The sequence below is a fragment of the Cavia porcellus genome, unplaced genomic scaffold (assembly GCF_034190915.1).
Source record: "Cavia porcellus strain 051 isolate PalLab524CR breed Dunkin Hartley unplaced genomic scaffold, mCavPor4.1 scaffold_4, whole genome shotgun sequence".
In the NCBI taxonomy this organism is placed as follows: Eukaryota; Metazoa; Chordata; class Mammalia; order Rodentia; family Caviidae; genus Cavia; species Cavia porcellus.
The window spans coordinates 20,806,838-20,826,870 of NW_026947487.1; the positions used below are offsets into that span (position 1 = coordinate 20,806,838).

The 20,033-nt window shown below is 37.2% G+C and overlaps 1 protein-coding gene across 1 annotated transcript; it reads right to left on the reverse strand.

Annotated features, from left to right (window-relative positions):
• Positions 1 to 2,400: 2,400 nt before the first annotated feature.
• Mzt1 (mitotic spindle organizing protein 1) lies at positions 2,401 to 19,994 on the reverse strand. The gene is made up of 3 exons (XM_003477625.4): positions 19,786 to 19,994; positions 10,377 to 10,522; positions 2,401 to 4,399 (listed from the first exon to the last, which is right to left on the reverse strand). The coding sequence occupies exons 1-3, from the start codon at positions 19,856 to 19,858 to the stop codon at positions 4,379 to 4,381; spliced, it is 240 nt and encodes a 79-aa protein (XP_003477673.1). The 5' UTR covers positions 19,859 to 19,994; the 3' UTR covers positions 2,401 to 4,378.
• Positions 19,995 to 20,033: the final 39 nt, after the last annotated feature.

Genomic DNA, 20,033 nt, shown 5'->3' on the forward strand with positions numbered 1-20,033 from the left:
ATGCAGTTTTTGAAACAGCCAGGCTGGTGGAGCACCCTAATAAAGCCAGCACTAGGGAGGCTAAGACAGGAAGACTGTCATGAGTTCAAGGCCTACCTGAATTAGTGAGACTGACTCAAAAAATAAAAACGCAAGTATCAAAATGAACTGTGTCCTCACAAGCAAGCCAGTTTCCACCATTGCCCTTGTTTTTCTCCTAGGTTCATCAGATTATTCTTGACTAACAAATACTGATTAAAATTAGAAAAACTAGAAAATCTGTTTCTTCCCAGTGCAGTCATAGTTCATTTTCCTCTAGCAAAATGATGAGACACTGAATGGGTGATGCTTAGACCACTATGATAACTGGCTATTTAGACTGAATCAGATGTAATTTATTTTCATAAAACTTGCCTGTTTATTTAGATACTCCAATGTATAGCAGTCAGCAAATGCACATATAAGCCCTAGCTGTTACAATAAAAAGACCATTTGCTAGTAGGGGATTAGGCAGACAGGTACCTCTAAAACATTTAACAGGCACTAAAAGCTTTTCAGTATTACCTCTGCAAGTGCAATCATTACAAACACCTACTTAAAGGCTTTTGATTTAACTCTAAGTGTACAGCTGGCAACTTACTGCCCTCAGTTGTTAGAGGTGATAATGGGGACTGCTTTCCCATGCCTGCACTTCCACTAAACTACTGGCAACCCACATGACACCTCAACATTCTGCTCCATTCTGATGGATATCGTTACCAGGGATCAAACTCACGACTGTGCGTGATAGCAAGGAAGGCACTTATGCCTCTGAGTTAAATCCCCAGCTATTGTTAAAACTTCTTGAGGCTGCCTTTTAGGGTTGTGAGGCATGCCATTTTTTTTCTTTTAACATGCTAAAACACTCTAATTTGATATATATGGGCACAACACTGAGTTTCATTAAAAAAAAAAAAAGGATATTATCACAGGATTCCCAAGTATAACACTTGCAGAAAATGAGTGATTTTAACCTGTTCTTCACAGTACTATAGATCTACTGAGAGGCTACCAAAAAATCCACTAGACCACCATGATCACCAACAGCCCTCATGAGCACAAATGGGGCAACCATGCGAAAAATAAGCACCTACCATTAGTCTTCTGTCTTACCAACACCTACTTTTGGATCCTCAATTACCACTCAGCATCTGATCCCCCATATCCTTTTGCTTCTCCCTTTTTACCCCATGAGATGATACATACCGACAGCATTGAAGTGTGTGAGCTGAAGTCACTTACCAGAGTTTAAATACTGACTCTGCCACTTCCAAAATTATTTATCACTTTGTACCTCAGTTTCATTATGTGCCATCGGGCTGATACTACCTCTTCAAGTATGTAGATAACGGCTCTTAGAAATCCAGTCTACCTATTCAACCATCCAGTGTGTATTTAGAACTTACTAGGTGCTGGGCACTGTTCAAGATTCTTAAGATACTGAAGAACAAAACCAAGAAAAGTCTTTGCTGTTGTGGGTTTTTTCAGAAAGAGGGAGATGGGAAATAAACATAATCACTAAGTAAAATATATTAGAGTCCTAAGTGCTATAGGACAAAAAACTATAGATGGGTAAAGGGTGTTTGGAAGCTTGGCAAGGGTGAGATTCAATATGTATGTTAAAAATGATGTTCCTAAAATAAAAATCACTTTCCTAAGAAAAACAAACAAAATCTTAGAAACTTAGTCAATTCAATTTCTTCTCTATTTTGAAATCCTATACCTGACATTAAATTCCATGTGATTTTGGTAGGATTTTTGGGATCTATCAGGGTTTAAGCAGTTTTGCCTGGGTCACAGTCTAGTCCTACCTTGTCCTATCCCATCCTTCAAATTCTGGGTATAAGTACAAACGAATGAAAGAGATGAACAGGCATTGCATTTGCAAATCAATGTTTAGGAAAGCATTACTTACAATAGCCAAAAGGTAAAAATAACCCAAATGTGCTAATAGATGAGTAAACAAAATGTGGTAATATACACACAAAGGTAAAACGGAAGAAAATTCTGATATATGCTACAACAGTGGCGAATCCTAAAGACCTTGTGCCGTGTAAAATAAGATACACCAAGATACTCTATGATGCAACCTACATGAGGTACCTGGAATAATCAAATTGACACAAGGTAGAAAAATATTTGCAAGAGCTGGAAGGAACAAGAATAGAGAATTACTGCTTAATAGGTATAGTTTTAGATTAGGAGGATGAGAAAGTTCTAGAGGTGGAGAGTTGAAGGGGTTGTAAAACAATTTGAATATTAAGTCAAAAAAACATAATCTATGTTTAAATAGTCTGCAATCATATACCACAAGCATATTAATACTTACAGACTACCCACAACTGAATTCACAAAATACATTAAATCAAAAGCACATGCTAATACCATCAAAATGGCTTTATTTTTGTCACTGACATATACATAACACTGCAATTTTGTTGTTTTGTTTGGTTTCTCAAATATTACTTAAGTGTCCATTAAAAATATACGTTTACATTCAAGAAATGACACACTAGAGTCCTCTGTAAACATAATTTTTTAAATATATTTTCCTACTTTGTTTCATACATAAATAACTTAATCTACAAAATCATAAATAAAACCATCAACTCTTAAGGCCTAGAAATATACACAAAATTTGGAGTATGAGGAAAGAGTTTTGATTGTATAAATAACAGGTAGTATTTGCCATTTTTATTATCAGTCGAATGCTTCTTTTAAGTTCTGTCTTCTCACTTATTCCGCCAAAAAGACTTTTCAGTTTAATTGTAAAGATGCCATACTTTTTAAAAGTCAAAGTAGTCAAAAGCCCACATTTTTTTTTAAATGTCAGAGAAGCTATTTAAATATTGCTAAATTTTATTAAAATTATTCAGGTGTCTGAATAAAAAGAAATGCTACTGAAGAATGAATTCTTGTACAATATTTGAAATGGCATCTAACAAAATTTAAAATTTAAGAAATAGTAAAATAGGATTCTATTAGCTTTGCAAAAAAATTTCACTGAGATTCTGTTATAGCAACAGAACCAATTCTACCTTAATTTTCTTTCTTTCTTTTCTTTTCTTTTTTGGTACTAGGAATCAAACTTACCACCTTGCACTTGCCAGGCACTTACACTGCTGAGCTAAATTCCCGGCCCTATCCTAAATTTTCTAAAATTCATTCTCAGAACATCACTCTGATGAGTTAAAATTTCAAGGATAAAAATAAAGGCAAATGAAGATTTTGGAAACCATACTTATAATTCCTTAACCACACTTATCTGGTTTTAAAATGACTATAAATCTTTACTTCTTTAGAAAATAAAATATTTGTTAGCTTCTGTAACTGAGGAGAAGAGGGCTGAAGGGAGGAGAGGGGAATGGGAAAAAAAGCAAGATATATCACGTACAGTATAAATTCATTATGTATATCTAAAATATACCAAAAAAATAAAGTTAAATATTTGTTGAAACATACTGCCTACTAATTTAAATAACCACTCAAGATTATTAGGTTAGCATTCCAGTTACTTTTATGTAATAAAAGTAAAAAGGAATTTTGCATGTTGGCTACATTTCATTTTATAAATTATTTTGTAGGCCTTTATAGGATATAAAACTTAGAAAAAATCCCCAGTATTCCTATTAGATTTAAATGATTTAAACTAAAAATAATATTACACTAAGCACAGTCAGTACTTTTAAAATTTTAAAGTTCCTAGAAGTTTTATTTTTTATTTAATACAAAAATGACTGGCTCACACTAACTACCGAAACTTTTAAAAACTAAATGTTCTTTGTTAAAGAGCTGATTACAAGAAATGTTCTCTATGCTCTTATTTTAAAAACAAGATTCTGGTATGCATAAGAAATCTAAATCAAAATTCACAATGGTGGCTGAAATCGTGTCAACTTTCGGCCTAACACAACATAAATCCACACTTGTTATGCATAAACAATTCAAAATTAAAGTTTATAATGGAAATGTCAACAAGTCATAACTAGCGCACATCCCTGCTGATGGGTTCCACTATACTTCAACCAGGCACAGCAGATGTGCACAGCTGCCAGACAGACTGCTTAGAAAATTAAAGCTATCAGAGCTATAAATAAGGAATATGTAACTATGGACACAGCAATGCCAAAGCATCAGGGCTATTTAAAAAAATGAGTAAGATGTGATGTAAACACATTGATAGTTCCTTCTGTAAGCCACTTTCCATTGATTTATAAAGCTATGGTTTTATATTCTTTTTAAAAGGAATTTTTTTCTACACTGCTGCATGCAGTAATTTTACTATACATTCTTGACAACAATGCAATCTTCAAATCCTCTTGCAGAGCTTGACAAATCTTATCAAGATTTCTCCAGAAAGTCAGCTTGTATTTTCAGCAGCCTAGAACACAAAAATAAGACTCATTATTAAAAAAAAAAAAAAAAAAAAAAAAAAAAGATGGTAAAAGACATACCAGGGAGATACATTTAGTCAATACTACACTGTATTTAACAAAGAATTATCCTCCTATATTACTGAGCTACTTTTATCAGGATTAATACAGTGGTCTTCATTTTTGCTGTACATCAGGACTACCTACTGATTACTTACTGGTAGGCTAAAGTAGAATACAGTTATATCATCTTAAATATACTTAAGAAAACATGTAAAAGTGTACTCCTACTGCAAAATTAAAATATGATACAACTTGGTCCCATAGCCTTCACTGGTTGTTCCCTATGTTTTATTACAGTACAAAAAAGGGAATTAAGAACGATAAAAAATTCTACAAAATGGAGAAAACAAGAACAAAATAGGATCATAAATATCTAGCTAATCCTGTTTCACCTAAACCCTCAACTATTACACTTTCCTAGATGAATCTGAAAAATTCCCAGACACATTATCATTCATCACTAAATGACTTGGTATGTATGTCTAGAAAGTCTTAAAATATTTCACACACCTTAAACAGTAATATCTTACTGCCATATGGACATGATAAACTTAATTTAAAACATTAGGCTTTTAACGCATAATCATATAAGTGGTTTCACAACATTATGAATCTGTGAAAGTGAAAGGTAAAATAATAGAACTTTGTTACTATTTTTTATAGCATTAACGAAAGAGCAAAAGAAAATCTGTCTCAGATCTAGTTTCTTGCAACATTTCAAGATGTTCCTCATCTATATTTTAGTCTAAAAAAAAAAAAAAAAAGAGAGACAAGTACCATAAAATTAACTCAATATTGGAAATTGTAGATAAAACACAGGCCAGAGATATAGCTCAGTGGCATAAGCACCTGCTGGCAAGCACACAGTCCTGAGTTCAACTTGTGATACAAAAGGCAAAAAAAAAAAAGAAAAGGAAAAAACCCATAAAAACAGCAGAATGAGCAGAAAGGTTTTTTTTATCCTAACTTTAATACCAAAAGAAATAAACATAAAATATGAGAAAAATTCATCAACAGCAATGATATGGGAATAAGCCAATGATACGAGGATATGCTCGTGAGATCTGTAAAGAGGTTAGCAGGGAAAGTCAAATCTGGCTGGCACAGTGCTGGGCCAAACAGCTGCCTGCCCATCCCACCAGCAGCAGTCAGGAAAGGACAGTGCCGAATCCAGGGAGAACCAAACTGACAGAGCACTATTTCACAGTCAGTGAAATTAAGCCTATTTTAATTTTTAAAGCAGCATTTGACTATTTGGAATGGTGTTCATCGATATCACCACTGGCTATCTCTTGCAATCTTGAATGATCTTTTGGTTATCCTTTTTTTTAACTTTTCTGATTTAAATTTTTATTTATTTATTTACTTATCTTTCTTTTTATTGGTACCAAGGATTGAACTCATGACCACCTGTTTGCAAGGCAGGTGCTTATGCCGCTGAGCTAAATCCCCAGCCCCATGATTTAAATATTTTAAAATCATGAACATGCATGAATTTTATACAAAAAAAAAAAAATACAGATTACAGAGCAAGAACACAAACCATACCTTTCTGCAAGATACCACACCCTCTCAGTGCAAGGTCTGAGAAAGCTGAAGAGTATAGGTCCCGCCTCAAAGCACCCCTCCATACCACTGATTCAAAGGACTCAGGGTGAGATCATAGCAACTGAGGTGAAAGGCATAGCCTGATGTTTGTTTGACTGACTCTGTAGGCCTGGGACTGGTGGTCTGTGCATGTGTGGAGGATAGCAGTGTGCACTGTGGCAACTGTGGGGGATTTCCTTCTGTCTTATTTTTGAAATTCAATGTTTTTGTTCCGTTATATTGTTTTATTTTATTCCTGTATCTAGTAACCTGACCAACTATTCTGAAGGTAACAATATGCAGTTTAACAACCACTGCTAAATTTCTATCATCTTGTTAATGAAAACCTACTTTTTTGTTTGTTTTTTTGTTTGTCATTGTTCTCACTTTGCTTTTGATACCCCTTCCCCTTTTTTAGTATGGGGACTGAATTCATGACCTTGCACTTACCAGGCAAGCACTTGAGCCACTGAGCTAAATCCCTGGCCCTCTCATTTTGCTTTTGTTGTTGTTTAGGCTTGTTTGCTTCCTGATTTTTTTCTCTTCAAAGTAAAACATAATAAAAATAAATTATACAAATTACATAAACTGTCCTAAAGAAGACAACAATTTTTCTTAGCTAGAAAACTTTGATGATCTCCACACTCTTAGGTTTAATGAGATCCTGGTACACTGACTTTAGATCATGGAAACTGTTTTAGAGCATCTCTGCCAAAGACTGAGCTTCCATACAAATGATAAAATTTCTGTTATTATTACTGATTGTGCCTCACTATGGTCTAGAATGTGTGAGGCTTTGAAAACGCTATGTCAAAAAGGGGTTTCTGAACATCCTTTCCTAATTCCCTAGGTTACATATTATCTCAGAAAATGCTATGTAAAAACACTTCTGAGTTCTCCTCCATAGCTCTCAAACTGCAGTAATGTATCAAAATTGCCTGTTTTTTCAAATTTCAATATACTACAACAAAATTTCATGTAGTTGTAGAAGATGTGCATGAAATAATTTGCTATAACTTCAGAAACATAATGAGAAAAGTCTATAGTACTTTTTATTTTGCAACAGTTCTGAGAAAATACTGACCCAAGGAATGTTCCCATGCACAGATCAGTAATAACTGCTTTGCTTCCAATAACTATTTTATCCTTTCTCAAACAGCTGGCTCACATTAGTTTTTAGATTTTATTGTAGGAAAAAGCTTTGGAGTTAAGTAAACAACTTACTTAACAAGTCATATACCCCAAGTTAAAATCCCAGCTCAACCACATACCATAAGTATGCAGAGTCAGTTACCACAGCTTCAGTTTCCCTAGTAGGATACTACCAGAGCACTACTGAGGTATTACCATGTCAGTCAGGGAAATAAAGCTACAGCAGCCTTGAGAGCTTAGGATCTTATAAAGAAAGTGCTCTTTACAAATACAGGGTATTCTTACTATATTATTCAGTGATTGTTCTTTCTGTTATGAGAACCACATATTTGAGTTTTAAAAAGTCAAATAACCTGACAAATGAACAAGGGATCTGAAGACACCTACCATAAAACCTGGCCAAAAAACAGAAATGTCTTCAACTTCAAAAATGTCTTCTGGTTATTCAGAAATGCATATAAAGCCAAATGAGGAACACATGTATGTCCAAGAATGATTAAAATGAAAAAAGGCTCACAACAATAAATACCAATAAAGAGTGAAGGAAGGGAAACTGTTGCGAGAACTACACATCACACAACTGTTTTAAAAATAGTTTGTTGACTATGATCTATTCAAGTGGAAGCTATACCCAGTCTACGCTTCAGCAATTTTACTTCTAGTTACACATCAGACAGAAATGCATGGATACACACATCAAGAGACAGACTACAAGGCCCAAAGCACCATTATTTGTGATAGTCCTGCAATGGAAAGCTCTATGCTCAAAAGAAAGGATAAAGATTGTGGTATATTTGAAGAATGAAGCATACTTCAGAGAAAAGGAATGCCTTAACAGCTGCACACAACATAAATGTACTCCACAGATAATCTTAAACTTAAAAAAAAAACCTGATAAAAAGATTGCTACAAGATTCCATCTATATGGAGTTCAAAATTTTACAGAATTAAACTGTAGTATTTAGAGATCTATGTTTAGAGTCCACTACAAAGGTCAAGACATTACTAGAAAAGAGGGCAGGAAGGAGACACATGCTTTGTAGGGTGCTGGCAGTAATAGTTAGTACACTCTTTTTCTTTTTGGTCTTTTTTTCTTTTTTATCAGTACCGGGGATCGAACTCACAACTGCCTGCTTGCAAGGCAGACGCTTATGCCACTGAGCTAATAAACCCTCAGCCCCTTCTTTTTTTCTTTTGAGACAGTCATGCAGTGCAGGCTGGCCTTAAGGTCACTTATGTAGCCCAGGCTGGCCTCACACTCACAGCAATCCTCCTGCCTCAGCCTCATTATAGGCATGTGCCACCATGCCCAGCTAGAGTGCCTATTTCATAATGAATGAATCTCTGCTCTGTGAATATGATTTACTTTCCATGTTAGATTTAATAATCAAAAGGTATCTGAATCCACAAAAACAACCTCAAACTTTGGTAGTCTTTGGAAAATACTCTGAAAGACAAGGAAGTCACATTTTTTTTTATACTCTATTGTCTTAGATGTAAGAAAAAAAGAAATCATTTTATTGTTGAGCAGATTTTAATGGGACAACTTGAAGTTTCACTATTCATGAATTGGTGTTATATAAACACAGAAATAAAGGTTACCAAGACATTTAAGTCAGAATGTATGTGCAAGCAAGAGAGGGAACTTAATACTTTTCCTGCTCCCACCTTAGCGATTTAAAGGTGGTCAGCCTGAACCTGGAGAAAGGTAGCCCTCTATGCATGGTGGCCACAGCACCTCCAGACTTCTCCATTATCCTGAGGACTACACATGCTCACAGTTAAGTTACTACCAGTTTCCCCCTTGTAGGATGCCAGCAAATTGACAGCTTTCCTTCACTTTACTCAGCTCCTTTCAGCCCCAGTTGGCAGTGTTCATTGTGAGATGGATGATGGGCATCTCATACACCTCTTCAGCAAAAGGTTGCCTGGCCACACTGTCATGCCATCCAGACATGCCAAGAGTTTTTCAACTGAACTGCCATTTCTATTCTCTTAGCAATTCCTTTCTCAATTTTTCATTTCTCTCATTTTATTACAAGCACCAACGAAAAACCAGTGTGTACCTTTCACATTTTGCTTGGAATTTTCTTAGCTAAGAATTCCCATTCATTGTTTATATATCCTAAGTGTCCAAGTTCATCATTTATACATTCTCTTTCCTCCCAACAGTACAACATAATTCAGCCAAGTTGTCACATTATATAAAAATCACTTTCCTCCAGTGCCCAGAAGTGTTCTTGTGTCTGAGGCATCACCAGAATCGCCATTAACATTTATACTTCCAGCAAGACCCTGACCTTATGCTCTCTGTATTCTCTTGAAACAACTAAAACTTTTTCTACAGCTCTCCTCTTTTCTTCCCCACGACAGTCATCCTTGATGTTCTCAGTTCCTTCAGGTCTCTTCGAGGCAACGTAAGCTTTTTCCATTAAGTTCCTTAAAACTTTCTAATTATTACCCAATTCCAAAATAAGTTTTTGTTCCAGCAGCACCCTCTTTTCCAGTATTAAAATCTGAATTAAGACACTAGGGCTGTATGACAAAGTGCTAGAACCTGGAAAATACAACGGAAATTTACTTTTTCATATTTTAGAATCTAGAAGCCCCAAAACAAAGTGCTAGTAGGCCTTGCTCTTTCTGAAGAGTATACGAAAGGGCCAGCCCTTCCTTGTATCTTCCTAGCATTCTGATAGCAGATAATGATCTGTGGCTTTCCTTGACTTGTATATGCACCATTCTAATGTCTGTTTTCACATTGCAAGCGCTCCTCCCCTCTGTCAGTATGGTGTTGTCTCTGTGGCTGTGTCCAATAAATGAGAAGCTACCCTGATGCAATACGACCTCATCTTAACATGATTACATGTGCAGACACTACTTCTAAATAAGGTCATATGCATCAGTATCAGAGACTGAGTCACACATCTTTTTTGGAGAGGTAAAAAATTCTACTTTTTACATGATAAAATTACAAAAATAATCAGAGGTTTCTGGAAAAAGATTATGTGATCCATGGCAGTAATTTTTGTGATCTGCAAAGGCTGCAAAGCTTCTGGTGGTTTTTAGAATCTCTCCTGATGGTGTTGATAATCATTTAACTATCTTGCATGTAACTTTATCCTTAATTAATTTTCTAAACACAGTGTCTTTCAGAATGAACTGATACATGCATGAATTTCTAACCTTTAGTGCTTCAGTAGCCTTGCGAAGCTCCTTAATGACCGATGATAAAGCTTCTGGGTTAATGCCTTGTTCACAAAGTCGTACACAAATAGACAGAGTTTCCATATCTAAGCCAGTGTTCAAAATTTTTGAAATCTCAAGCAGAACTGAAAAAAAGATATTACAAGTTTTAAAAGCTTATAATATTTAAAATATACACAAATTCATATGTTCCTACACAATATCAAGAAACTAGCATAGGGCATGGTGGGGCGCACCTGTAACCTTTAGCATTTAGGAGGCTGAGGCAGAAAGACTGCTGTGCATTTGAAGCCAGCCTCCTGTACTACACAGTAAGTTCGAAGCCAACCTGAACTGCATGGCAAGACTTTGTCACCAAATAAATAAATACATACATACATACGTCCCGGGAAGATACCAAGAAAAAACTAACTCCTTCACCCTTTCCAAACAACTGACTGATTCAGAGAAACACAGGCTGGGATAGCCACTGAAGTAAAAACAAAACACAAACTTTAATGCCTGTGTTGTTTGATTGACTTTGTGGGCCTAAAGCTGGTAGTCTGAGTATCTATCTATAGGACACCAATATGCAGTATAGCAACAATGGGGGATCTCCTTCTGAAGGTAGTAGACATTGTTAATTCCCTCTGTTTCAAAGTCCTATATCATTTTCATTAGTTTGGTTTGGTTCTGTTTGACTTTATTATACCTGATGACATGGGCAGCTATTTTGAAGATAAGATATATTATGGTAGCCATTACTGATTTCCAATTATCATGTTTTGAAGTTCTGTATCACTTTTGTTTTGTTTTGACTGGTTTTATTCTGTTCTGTTTTGTTTGATTTTATTATGTCTGATGGTATTAATAGCCAGTGATTTTAAAGATAACAAAGGCATTACAGTAGCCACTGCTGATTCCCTATCACCCCATTTTGAAGTCCTATATCACTTTCACTGCTTTGTTTTGATTGGCTTTATTTATTTGGTTTTATTCTCTTTAAAATAAAAAAAAATTTAAATGTTAAAAACAACAAAAAAAGAAATCAGCACATTTCAGGATTTAGAATCAGCATGTAACAGTGTCTTCAGCTTTAGAATCTGAAAAATAAACTTACAACCTCCCTTTACATATCACCCTTTTATTCCTTAAGAGTATCTTCTATCACTCATTCAGGATCAGAATTATTAACATCTTATTTTCTAACTCATTGATAAAGATTTAATTAGTTGTAAAACATTTCATTTCATAAAAATATCACACTTTAAGGCTTAGGTTGCTCTCATGCTTCCCTCACTAAAATAATAGTTTGATAAGCATCTATCTGCACACATTAAGCTTTGTTTTATTTCACTAGGTTACATATGCAAAAGTAGAAGTGCTTGGTCAGGAATGTTTACATTTAAGGCTTGTAGAGTTTTTACAAACTTTTGACAGAATAACCATCCTCTGAATCTAATAAAAAATGAAAGCTAGTAGTTTTTAACTTCTTCCAGTACTATGTTATTGTAGTTTATAAAAGCATCTATCTTTGACATAAGAAGTGCCAGCATAGAAGAGAGCTTAGGTTACCAAAGTAATTTTCCAAGAATCCCTTCTATTACAAGATGCAAATACAATGATTTTACTGAACGTTGTTTAATGCTGCTTTTTTCCCCCAGAGTGTGTTTAGAATCTTTAGTCAATTATTAACGTGTTGTCCAATACACCCTGTATCATTTTCCCTTGCATTATGTTTACAAAGCGATTCCCCATGAAAGATTATACTCACCAGCAATGTTTCCTAGCAGTTAGAATTTATCACCACTCCCCAAAAGTTCCTTAGACTCTGGGTAAAAGATAAATTCTAACTTTTCCTCTCACAATAAGCCAGTCTAGTACAATTTATTGAACGACTTATCTTTTATTCTTCAACGAAGATGACACTTTTATCAAACAAATGCCCATACAGATCTGTTGCTTGTGTTGGAGCCATATTTTTAATTAAAACTTAATTACATGCAACAGATTACATTCCTGTCATCTTCCATTGTATATAAGCTCTTATTCTCTAGGTAAACTTAAGACATTTTCATCCATTCCAGTAGCACATTCCACTGCAATTATTTTAATTTCATGAAAATACGTTTTACTTTGGGAAGAATGGACAAGTTACCAATATCATGGTATTCATGATGTTCATGAAATGGGCCCTTACCACTTTTTAAAATCAGATACTCACTTTCATCTCTATAGAAATTTGAGTTTTGTATCTTCCATGTCTCCATTAAACTTTTGAATAGAATACAATTGTATTGTATTCATCTAATTTGAGTATCTGTCATTTTTGTGTTAATTCACTGCATTTTTCCATCAAGGGCCCTCTTTTCCCATTTTGCGTATCTTTTTGGTGGTACCAGGTATTGAACTCGTAACCTTGTGCTTGCCAGGCAGGTGCTTATGCCACTGAGCTAAATCCCGGCCCATCTTACATGTCTTGCAGTCCTCAAAGATGCAAAAAATTACCAATTTTACTTTGTTGGGTGCTGAATACTTTTTGTATCAAGTATTTCGGAGTCGTGTGTGAATATGGTTATATGGAAACTGACCTTTTCACAACTTGAACTTTTTTGGCAGAACCAGAGATGCTGCTTAGTATAGGGCTGATTATTTCCTGCTACTGAGGCTGGAGTCCTCCAAGCACCATTCTCTAGTGTTTCAGCAAGTCTTCTATTCTCTCAGGTAGAATGTCATTATGCTGAGCCCTGGGTGAGCACAATGTCCTAGTGTTCCCCTAACCTTTGGAGTGTTTCACACTCAAAGAGCATTCCACAGATTTCCAGAACTGTCTGTATGAGTTCTCTTCTCCATCTCAGGTACCCTGTCTGGCAAATCCTATCTGTGTTAGTCACCCTGTCCCTCCAACTCCTTCTATCCCACTTAGTTGTCCTCTGGGTTCCCCTGCTGCACTGAAGCTTAGAAACTCGCTGAAGGCAGTGGGCTGGTACAACAGAGGGCTCACTTGTTTCCTGCCTCTGTGATCACTGTGTTTCCCCGTCCAACACCCAGTGTCCTGAAAACCTCTATAAATTTTACCTGGGTTTTATTTTTTTTCAAGGAGGGGTAAACCTGGTCTGTTTCTGCAGGTTGGCTGGATACTGAGAGCCCATCTCTTTCATTTTAGTTTTGTAGTTCAATTACTAATACTTTGCTCTGTAGTTACAGCCAACCTACTATTCATGTTATTTGCCAAATTTACTATTTTAAGAGTTCAATCACTTGATCCTGTTTCATGAACTAAATGCTGGTTTTTACCCATTTCTTATTTTGTGGCTGGTATTCCTGATTTTACCTATTTAAGGCTATGTTCATAATGCTGTTTTTCAGGTTGGTCTCTTATATTTATTTCTCTCAGTGTAAACAAGCAGCAATACAGTGGTTATGAGTGTGATTCAAAAGCCAGATTATGAGGGTTCAAATTCTAGCTTTATTAGTAGGCAATTTAATCTCTGTGCCTTTCTTTCACCATTCTGAAAAAAACAGTATTTATAGGATTAGAATAAGAAATAAAGGACACTCTTAGGGTAGTGCTTCATATATGGTAGGGCTTGATAAAAGGGTTATTACTATACTTTTTCATTTTCCATTTTAGTTGTTTGTGTTTTCTCACTTTGATGCTTTGTGATCCTTTCTTGAAAACTCATCCGTATGCCATTCCTTTTGGATTCCTGGATTGTCAACATGTTCCTGGATATGGAATCTAACCCTGGCTTCCGCCCTCTAAAGCAGGTCCTTTAGAAGTATCTTGGCTCTAGACCCAGAAAACAAGGATGGTGTTTCTCAGTGTCTGGCAGTGGCAGATGGTAGGTTTCTGATCCCAGGTTCACACAGACAGGGCAGCATGCTTCCTTGGGTTCCACTCCCATCCCCTGCTGGGAACCCATCTGTTCCTCTCTTTTGGGGGGAGCCTCTCTCTTCTCATCAGTGGAGATCGCCTTTTCTTGTTTTTGAACATGGCTATTCTGATAATTACATCTTTTTTTTTGGTCTTTTTCCTTTTTACCGGTACCGGGGATCGAACTCACAGCTGCCTGCTTGTAAGGCAGGTGCTTATGCCGCTGAGCTAAATCCTCAGCCCGGAAAATAAGTTTTCAATTGACCACATTGATTCTTCACTTTTGTTACTCTTCATTTTTGAATGTTTTCATAAATGGATTGTTTAATCTGTTTATTATTTGAATGAATACTCTTTTTTTTTTTTTGAATGGGTACTCTTAGTAGGTTAGAAATTATACATTTTTATTTTATAGCCATCCACCATAACAAATTCTGATATATATAACAATTTTTCTATTGATTCTCTTCTATTGTGTGGTCAGATGTTTGAATTTATAAGTTGTCTAAACATCTTGAGCCCACAATGGTAAGTGAAATAAATCACGAACAAACTTAAACATCATATGGTTTCTCTTAAATGAGAAACCCAAATTATAAATAGAATAAAATAAGAAATACATAATATGAAGTAGAAGACAGAGCTTTCTCAAATGGGAAAGGGGTCAAGAGACAAAAAGAGGGGGAAAGAAAGGATGGAAAGGAAATTAAAAATTGGGATGTGCTATGTACATGTCACAACTCCACACAAAGAATGTGAACCTCATGTACTGCATATATGTACTAATAAAAATTATTTTCTTATCCTATGATATTTGCTAAAGTCTTAAAAACAGTATAGTATTTTTAAAAAATCCAGTTGAAGTGGGTGTTTCTAATTCTACTTGGGACATATTTAACAGCATTAAAAATGATGTGGGTGCCATGTGGCTGTCTTTAATTAAAAGCATGCTTTAAAATGTACTATTTTTGGGGGGCTGGGGATTTAGCTCAGTGGCATAAGCACCTGCCTTACAAGCAGGCAGTTGTGAGTTCGATCCCTGGTACTGATAAAAAGAAAAAAAATGTACTATTTTCTTTTGCTAAGACTTAAAAAAAAAGAAATAGGAAACAATGTTGAGCCTTACTAATGGCTTTTCATCAGTCACTGAAATAATCAAGCAGCTCTTCCTCTTTGACCTAGTATGCTTAGTAAATTATACTGACAGACTTAACTGCAGCTGAAGAACACTGAGCTTGGGAGAGTCTTATTTTTCATTAGGTAAGCTTCATTTTATCCACTCTCACTGCTGTTCCTTGTAAACACACTATGAAATGGCTTAAGGAAACAGCATTACATTCAAGGCCTTGTACTGTTGGCTTATGGCTCAAGATTGTGTAAGTATGCTTAGGGCCCCCCAGTGAGCTTGATTTCCTTATAGTGACACTGCACTGAGCTCCAAAGCAAGCCTGAAACAGGCAATGGTGCTCCTCCAGCACTCTTAAGACTCCTTAGGAACCCAGCTACTATGTGTGAGGAAACCTTACATTCAGACAAACCCTCTGGAGGGCCCTGCTGATAGCGGCATAAACTAGCAGTGTGAACTGCGATAGCTCTATCTACCTGGAATGTGAGCAACAATTAAGGAGATGCGTCTGGTCAATATCTAGAACTCTGAGACAAGATACTTGTTTATGCCACTAACTTTGGGGCAGTCGGTTAGGCTGCAACAGGTAAACAGAACACATCACCATTAACTTTCTGAAATACTCCTCTCTCCCCTCAGTCCAAGCTCTTCATGGCAGAACCCTACCTATAAATGTTGAGCTTTATTTTCCCTCCCTTTCTTTTTTGGTGGTACAGAGCCTGAGCTACAATCTCCGCCCTTTTATTATTATTATTGTTGTTGCTGCAGTACTTTACATTTTAATATTTTTTGAGTTTGCTAAATTGCCCAGATTGGATTCAAACTTGTGATCCTCCTGCTTCAGTCCATGAGAGTACTGGGATTACAGGCATCACTTCGCCTGGCTTATTCCTGACTTCATACTTTTGTTCATGCTCTCCTGTCTTTACCATTCGTTCTTTTAGTATAATTCCAGGTGCTTTCTCAGTTCTAATACTTTTTTCTTTAAGCTTTCTTTTTTTGAAACTGACATTCACCCTTACTATCTCTACAAACTGTAATTAATAACTATTTCCTAAATCTTACTATATAACTGGTACTTACATGCATTTTGTGCCTACTATACTACTACTGGGAAGATAATTGGACAAGACATAAATTTCCAGTTTTCAGATGTCAGGTCTAGGAGAATGGTACTAAAGTAACTGACTTCTATGGTTTAAAGGTGTGCAATAAGGTTCTTATGTTAGAAACTTCACCCCCAATGCAGTGGCTTTGAGAAATGGGACATTTAGCTGGTGATAGGCCAGCAGGGTTCTGCCTTGAGGAATAGATTAGTGTCATTATCTTGCGAGAGATCAGTGATTTCCTGATACAAGAATGAATTTCACTCCTTTCCTTGAGCGCATGGACTGTTCCTGTTCCCTTCATCTTCTTCCACGAAATACTGCAGCACAAAGCCCTTGACAGTTACAGGGCAGTCCCACCTTTGAACTTCCTAGCTGCCAGAACTATGAAAACTATGTGTTTTTTTAATAAATTATCCACTATCACATATTTAGTTACAACAACACAAAGACCAAGATTGATTCTAGTTCTAAGAAAATTAAAGAACAGCATATTTTGAAACAAATTAGAAGGGCATTGTACCAAGTTTGGAAGGAACCAGTGTTTGAAACCTTAGATCTTAAAAGTGAGCAGGAATCAACCAGAAGCAGGAGTGAAAAGTGATCACGAAGAACACATAGGCTAGAAGAAACTTGGTAAATTCACAGACCTGAATAGCTGGTGTGAAGGCAATGTTATCAAGGGAGTGAGGGGATGCAAAACGAGAGACGAAGGGGACATGCAAATCCATAAGTCTCATTAATGATTTAGAACTTTGGGAAGACTCAGAAAGTATCAAATGGGAGTATAACAAGCTCAGGGTGCATTTTAAAGAGACGGGCAGAATATGGAATGAATTTTAAAAGGGGTTGAGAATGTGTCACATGGAGCCCAGTTACTGCAATTTCGGGAAAGACCAGGGAATGGCAGAGACAGGAAAGATTACGACAAGTGATCAAATCTGAGATGAGTGACGAATTGAAAGGGTTCAGTCATAATGGGCATGAAGGAGATGTGAGAAAACCAGACTGAGTCCCAGGTTTCTTAAATGAGTAGAATGTGGACAGTGGCATAGAATATCCATTTGTTTCACTGGAACTGCCTTACAGGGCCACTCAAATGATGCTCTTAACTTCTCTATCATGCATTTATAAGTTTACACCTGATATATAAAGAAGTACTACACTGATACCTCTACTAAGGAGTATGTAGTTGTCAGAAATTTAAGTAGTGGTAATAAAATCAAAATTAAAAAAACAGTATTACTAAAATTAGATGAGTTAAATCAAAAGGAAATTTCTAGAAAAAATAAAAACTAACATATGCAGTTAATAGATTTCAAAATGCTGAAAGAGGCAAGTAAGTACATGAAGAGGAAAGGATAACCAAAAAAACCTGTTTTAAGAGCAAATGTTGAAAGACAACATTGAAGATCTACAGATGAAAGCTGAGGATCTTATTCAACAGATCTTCTATTACATCAGGCCTGGATAGGTTAAGGTTCCTTTCAGAGTAAGTATGCAGATGAAACAACAAAGTGTACCTATTTCCTCCCATGTGTGAAGTTATCTGTGACAAAATCCTTTCATTTCACCATTAAAATGAAAATTTTTTACCACTCAGTTCTGCCACTGTTCCAAACCACTGGCATTCATTAAATCACTGCCAGCTAAAAATCACTGCCAGCTAATACTGACAGAAGGGAAGACAATGTGGCAGACAAAAGCTGCTACTGAGAAGAGAAACGGGACTCAAAAATTTGTCATGTTGGCTCTCACAGACTGACTTAAATACGATAAAAGCCCACATATCTTGTCCTTCAATTAAAAAAAAAACCCTCTGGTATTCAGTTTTTCATGTTTCTATACTCTAAATGCACATCAATTCTCAGAAAAATACCTTGATGATGCAACCAATGCACACTATTAATTCTCATGTATCTATAAGAAGTTTCCCCAGACACATAATAGAAGTTTTCTACGAAAATAAAATGTCAAGGTCATATAAATAAGGACTGTAAACCCAGGTAACATCAAATTAGCTAAGCCAGTTTGAGAGCTCACATATGTAATCCCAGCTACAGCATATGGGAGGATGAGGCAGGAGGATTGGTAATCCAAGTAAGACCATGTCTTGAAAGAACGAGAACTGGCTGAAGTGATACACCGTACACCCCATCCTATTCGAAAACACACTGGCTTTCAAGGAAACATACAATAGATTACATGGATACACATTCTTCATGTGCATATATCCACTTACAAAATTTAAAAAATGAGCTGTGAGATTATCAAGAAGGATACAAAAACAGGCTACATTCTGTTTCTTAAGAACAGAAAAACAAAATAGATGCTGATTTGGTATAAAGTTTAGACGCTAAAGTTCAAACACTGTATGTAATTCTTGAAAAAGAAAGCTGCAGCCACTACAGAAGAGTTCAGAAATGCTATTATCAAAAGGGGCCACCTACTGCAAGGGACTGCTCAGAGACTCAGCAGGCTGATACTGCCTAACGACAATTCTAGAGGGTTATATTTAAGATAGAAACTGATGTGGATGAAATCCCTTAAAAATGTCAAGATGAACCACAAATGACAATATTTAACATACCTCGAACTTATATTGATGGATACAAATGGACACAAGGACAGGTGTCTGCAAATGGAAGGGCAAATGATGCAACAGGAAAAAAAAAAAATCCCACTGACCGCCCAGGTTTCCCTTTACCCGGTAATCTTTACGTATTCACACTAAGCCTGAGATAGGGTTTTATATAATGGGGTGGGGGTTACTAGCTGAGATGTTTAAATGGCTCGTCCGAGCCCACGCCCCACGCCATGGGACGAAGCAGCAGAGCCGACGTTAGAAAGTAGCGATAAACTAACCCGTAAATATTGATCTACCTGGCTCGGAACGTGAAAACAGACGACACCCCTAACATCCGGGCACTGGCGCCACTCGTGCCAAAAGCAACGGGCAACTGTGACCATAGGCGACCAGTTTATTCTCCAGATAGTTAAACAAGACCTGCTGAAGAGCCGGGGTCGGGGTGACTCAGCACATGCTGGTCCTGTCAGTGCGGGTTCCCCTGCGGGGTTACGGCTGCACGCGGAGGCTCCGGCCGCGTATGGAGAGCAGTGGGCGGGGCGCGCCCCAACGACTCAAGGACCAAAGGAAATTCGAGACGCGGCCTTCCCAAGCGACGTGGACATGCTGCTCCGGGCAAGAAGAGCACGGCGAGTCCTTCGTGGGGCCCCCAGGCAGCGGGCCTCGGCTCCGGGGAGCACAGGCCCGAAAACGGGGGCGCAGCGGGCACTCACCGTCCATGGTCTCCCTCACCGCACTGAGGTTCGCCGCTGTCCCCGCCGCCCCGGCGCCGCTGCCGCTCGCCATGGCGCAGGCCGAGGGAGGCGGGAACCGGGCCTGACCCGGAACTGGAGCGCCTTCCTCTCCCGGGCAACCCCGCCGCGCGTCCCGGCTCACGCCGCCAGGCTCCGCCCCTCGCGCTCGCCGCCGGCGTGGGGTTGCGTTGATTTGAATTTGGAGCCTCGCTCCTCAGCGCGGAATG

What these genes read in the sequence shown, in the direction of transcription:
- Mzt1 (XM_003477625.4), bottom strand. Translation starts at nt 19,858, where the DNA reads ATGGCGAGCGGCAGCGGCGCCGGGGCGGCGGGGACAGCGGCGAACCTC. An exon ending in GGTGAGGGAGACCATGGACG is followed by an intron (nt 10,523 to 19,785) that starts GTGAGTGCCCGC and finishes TCTTTTTTTCAG; the next exon opens with TTCTGCTTGAGATTTCAAAA. An exon ending in AGGCTACTGAAGCACTAAAG is followed by an intron (nt 4,400 to 10,376) that starts GTTAGAAATTCA and finishes TTTGTGTTCTAG; the next exon opens with GCTGCTGAAAATACAAGCTG.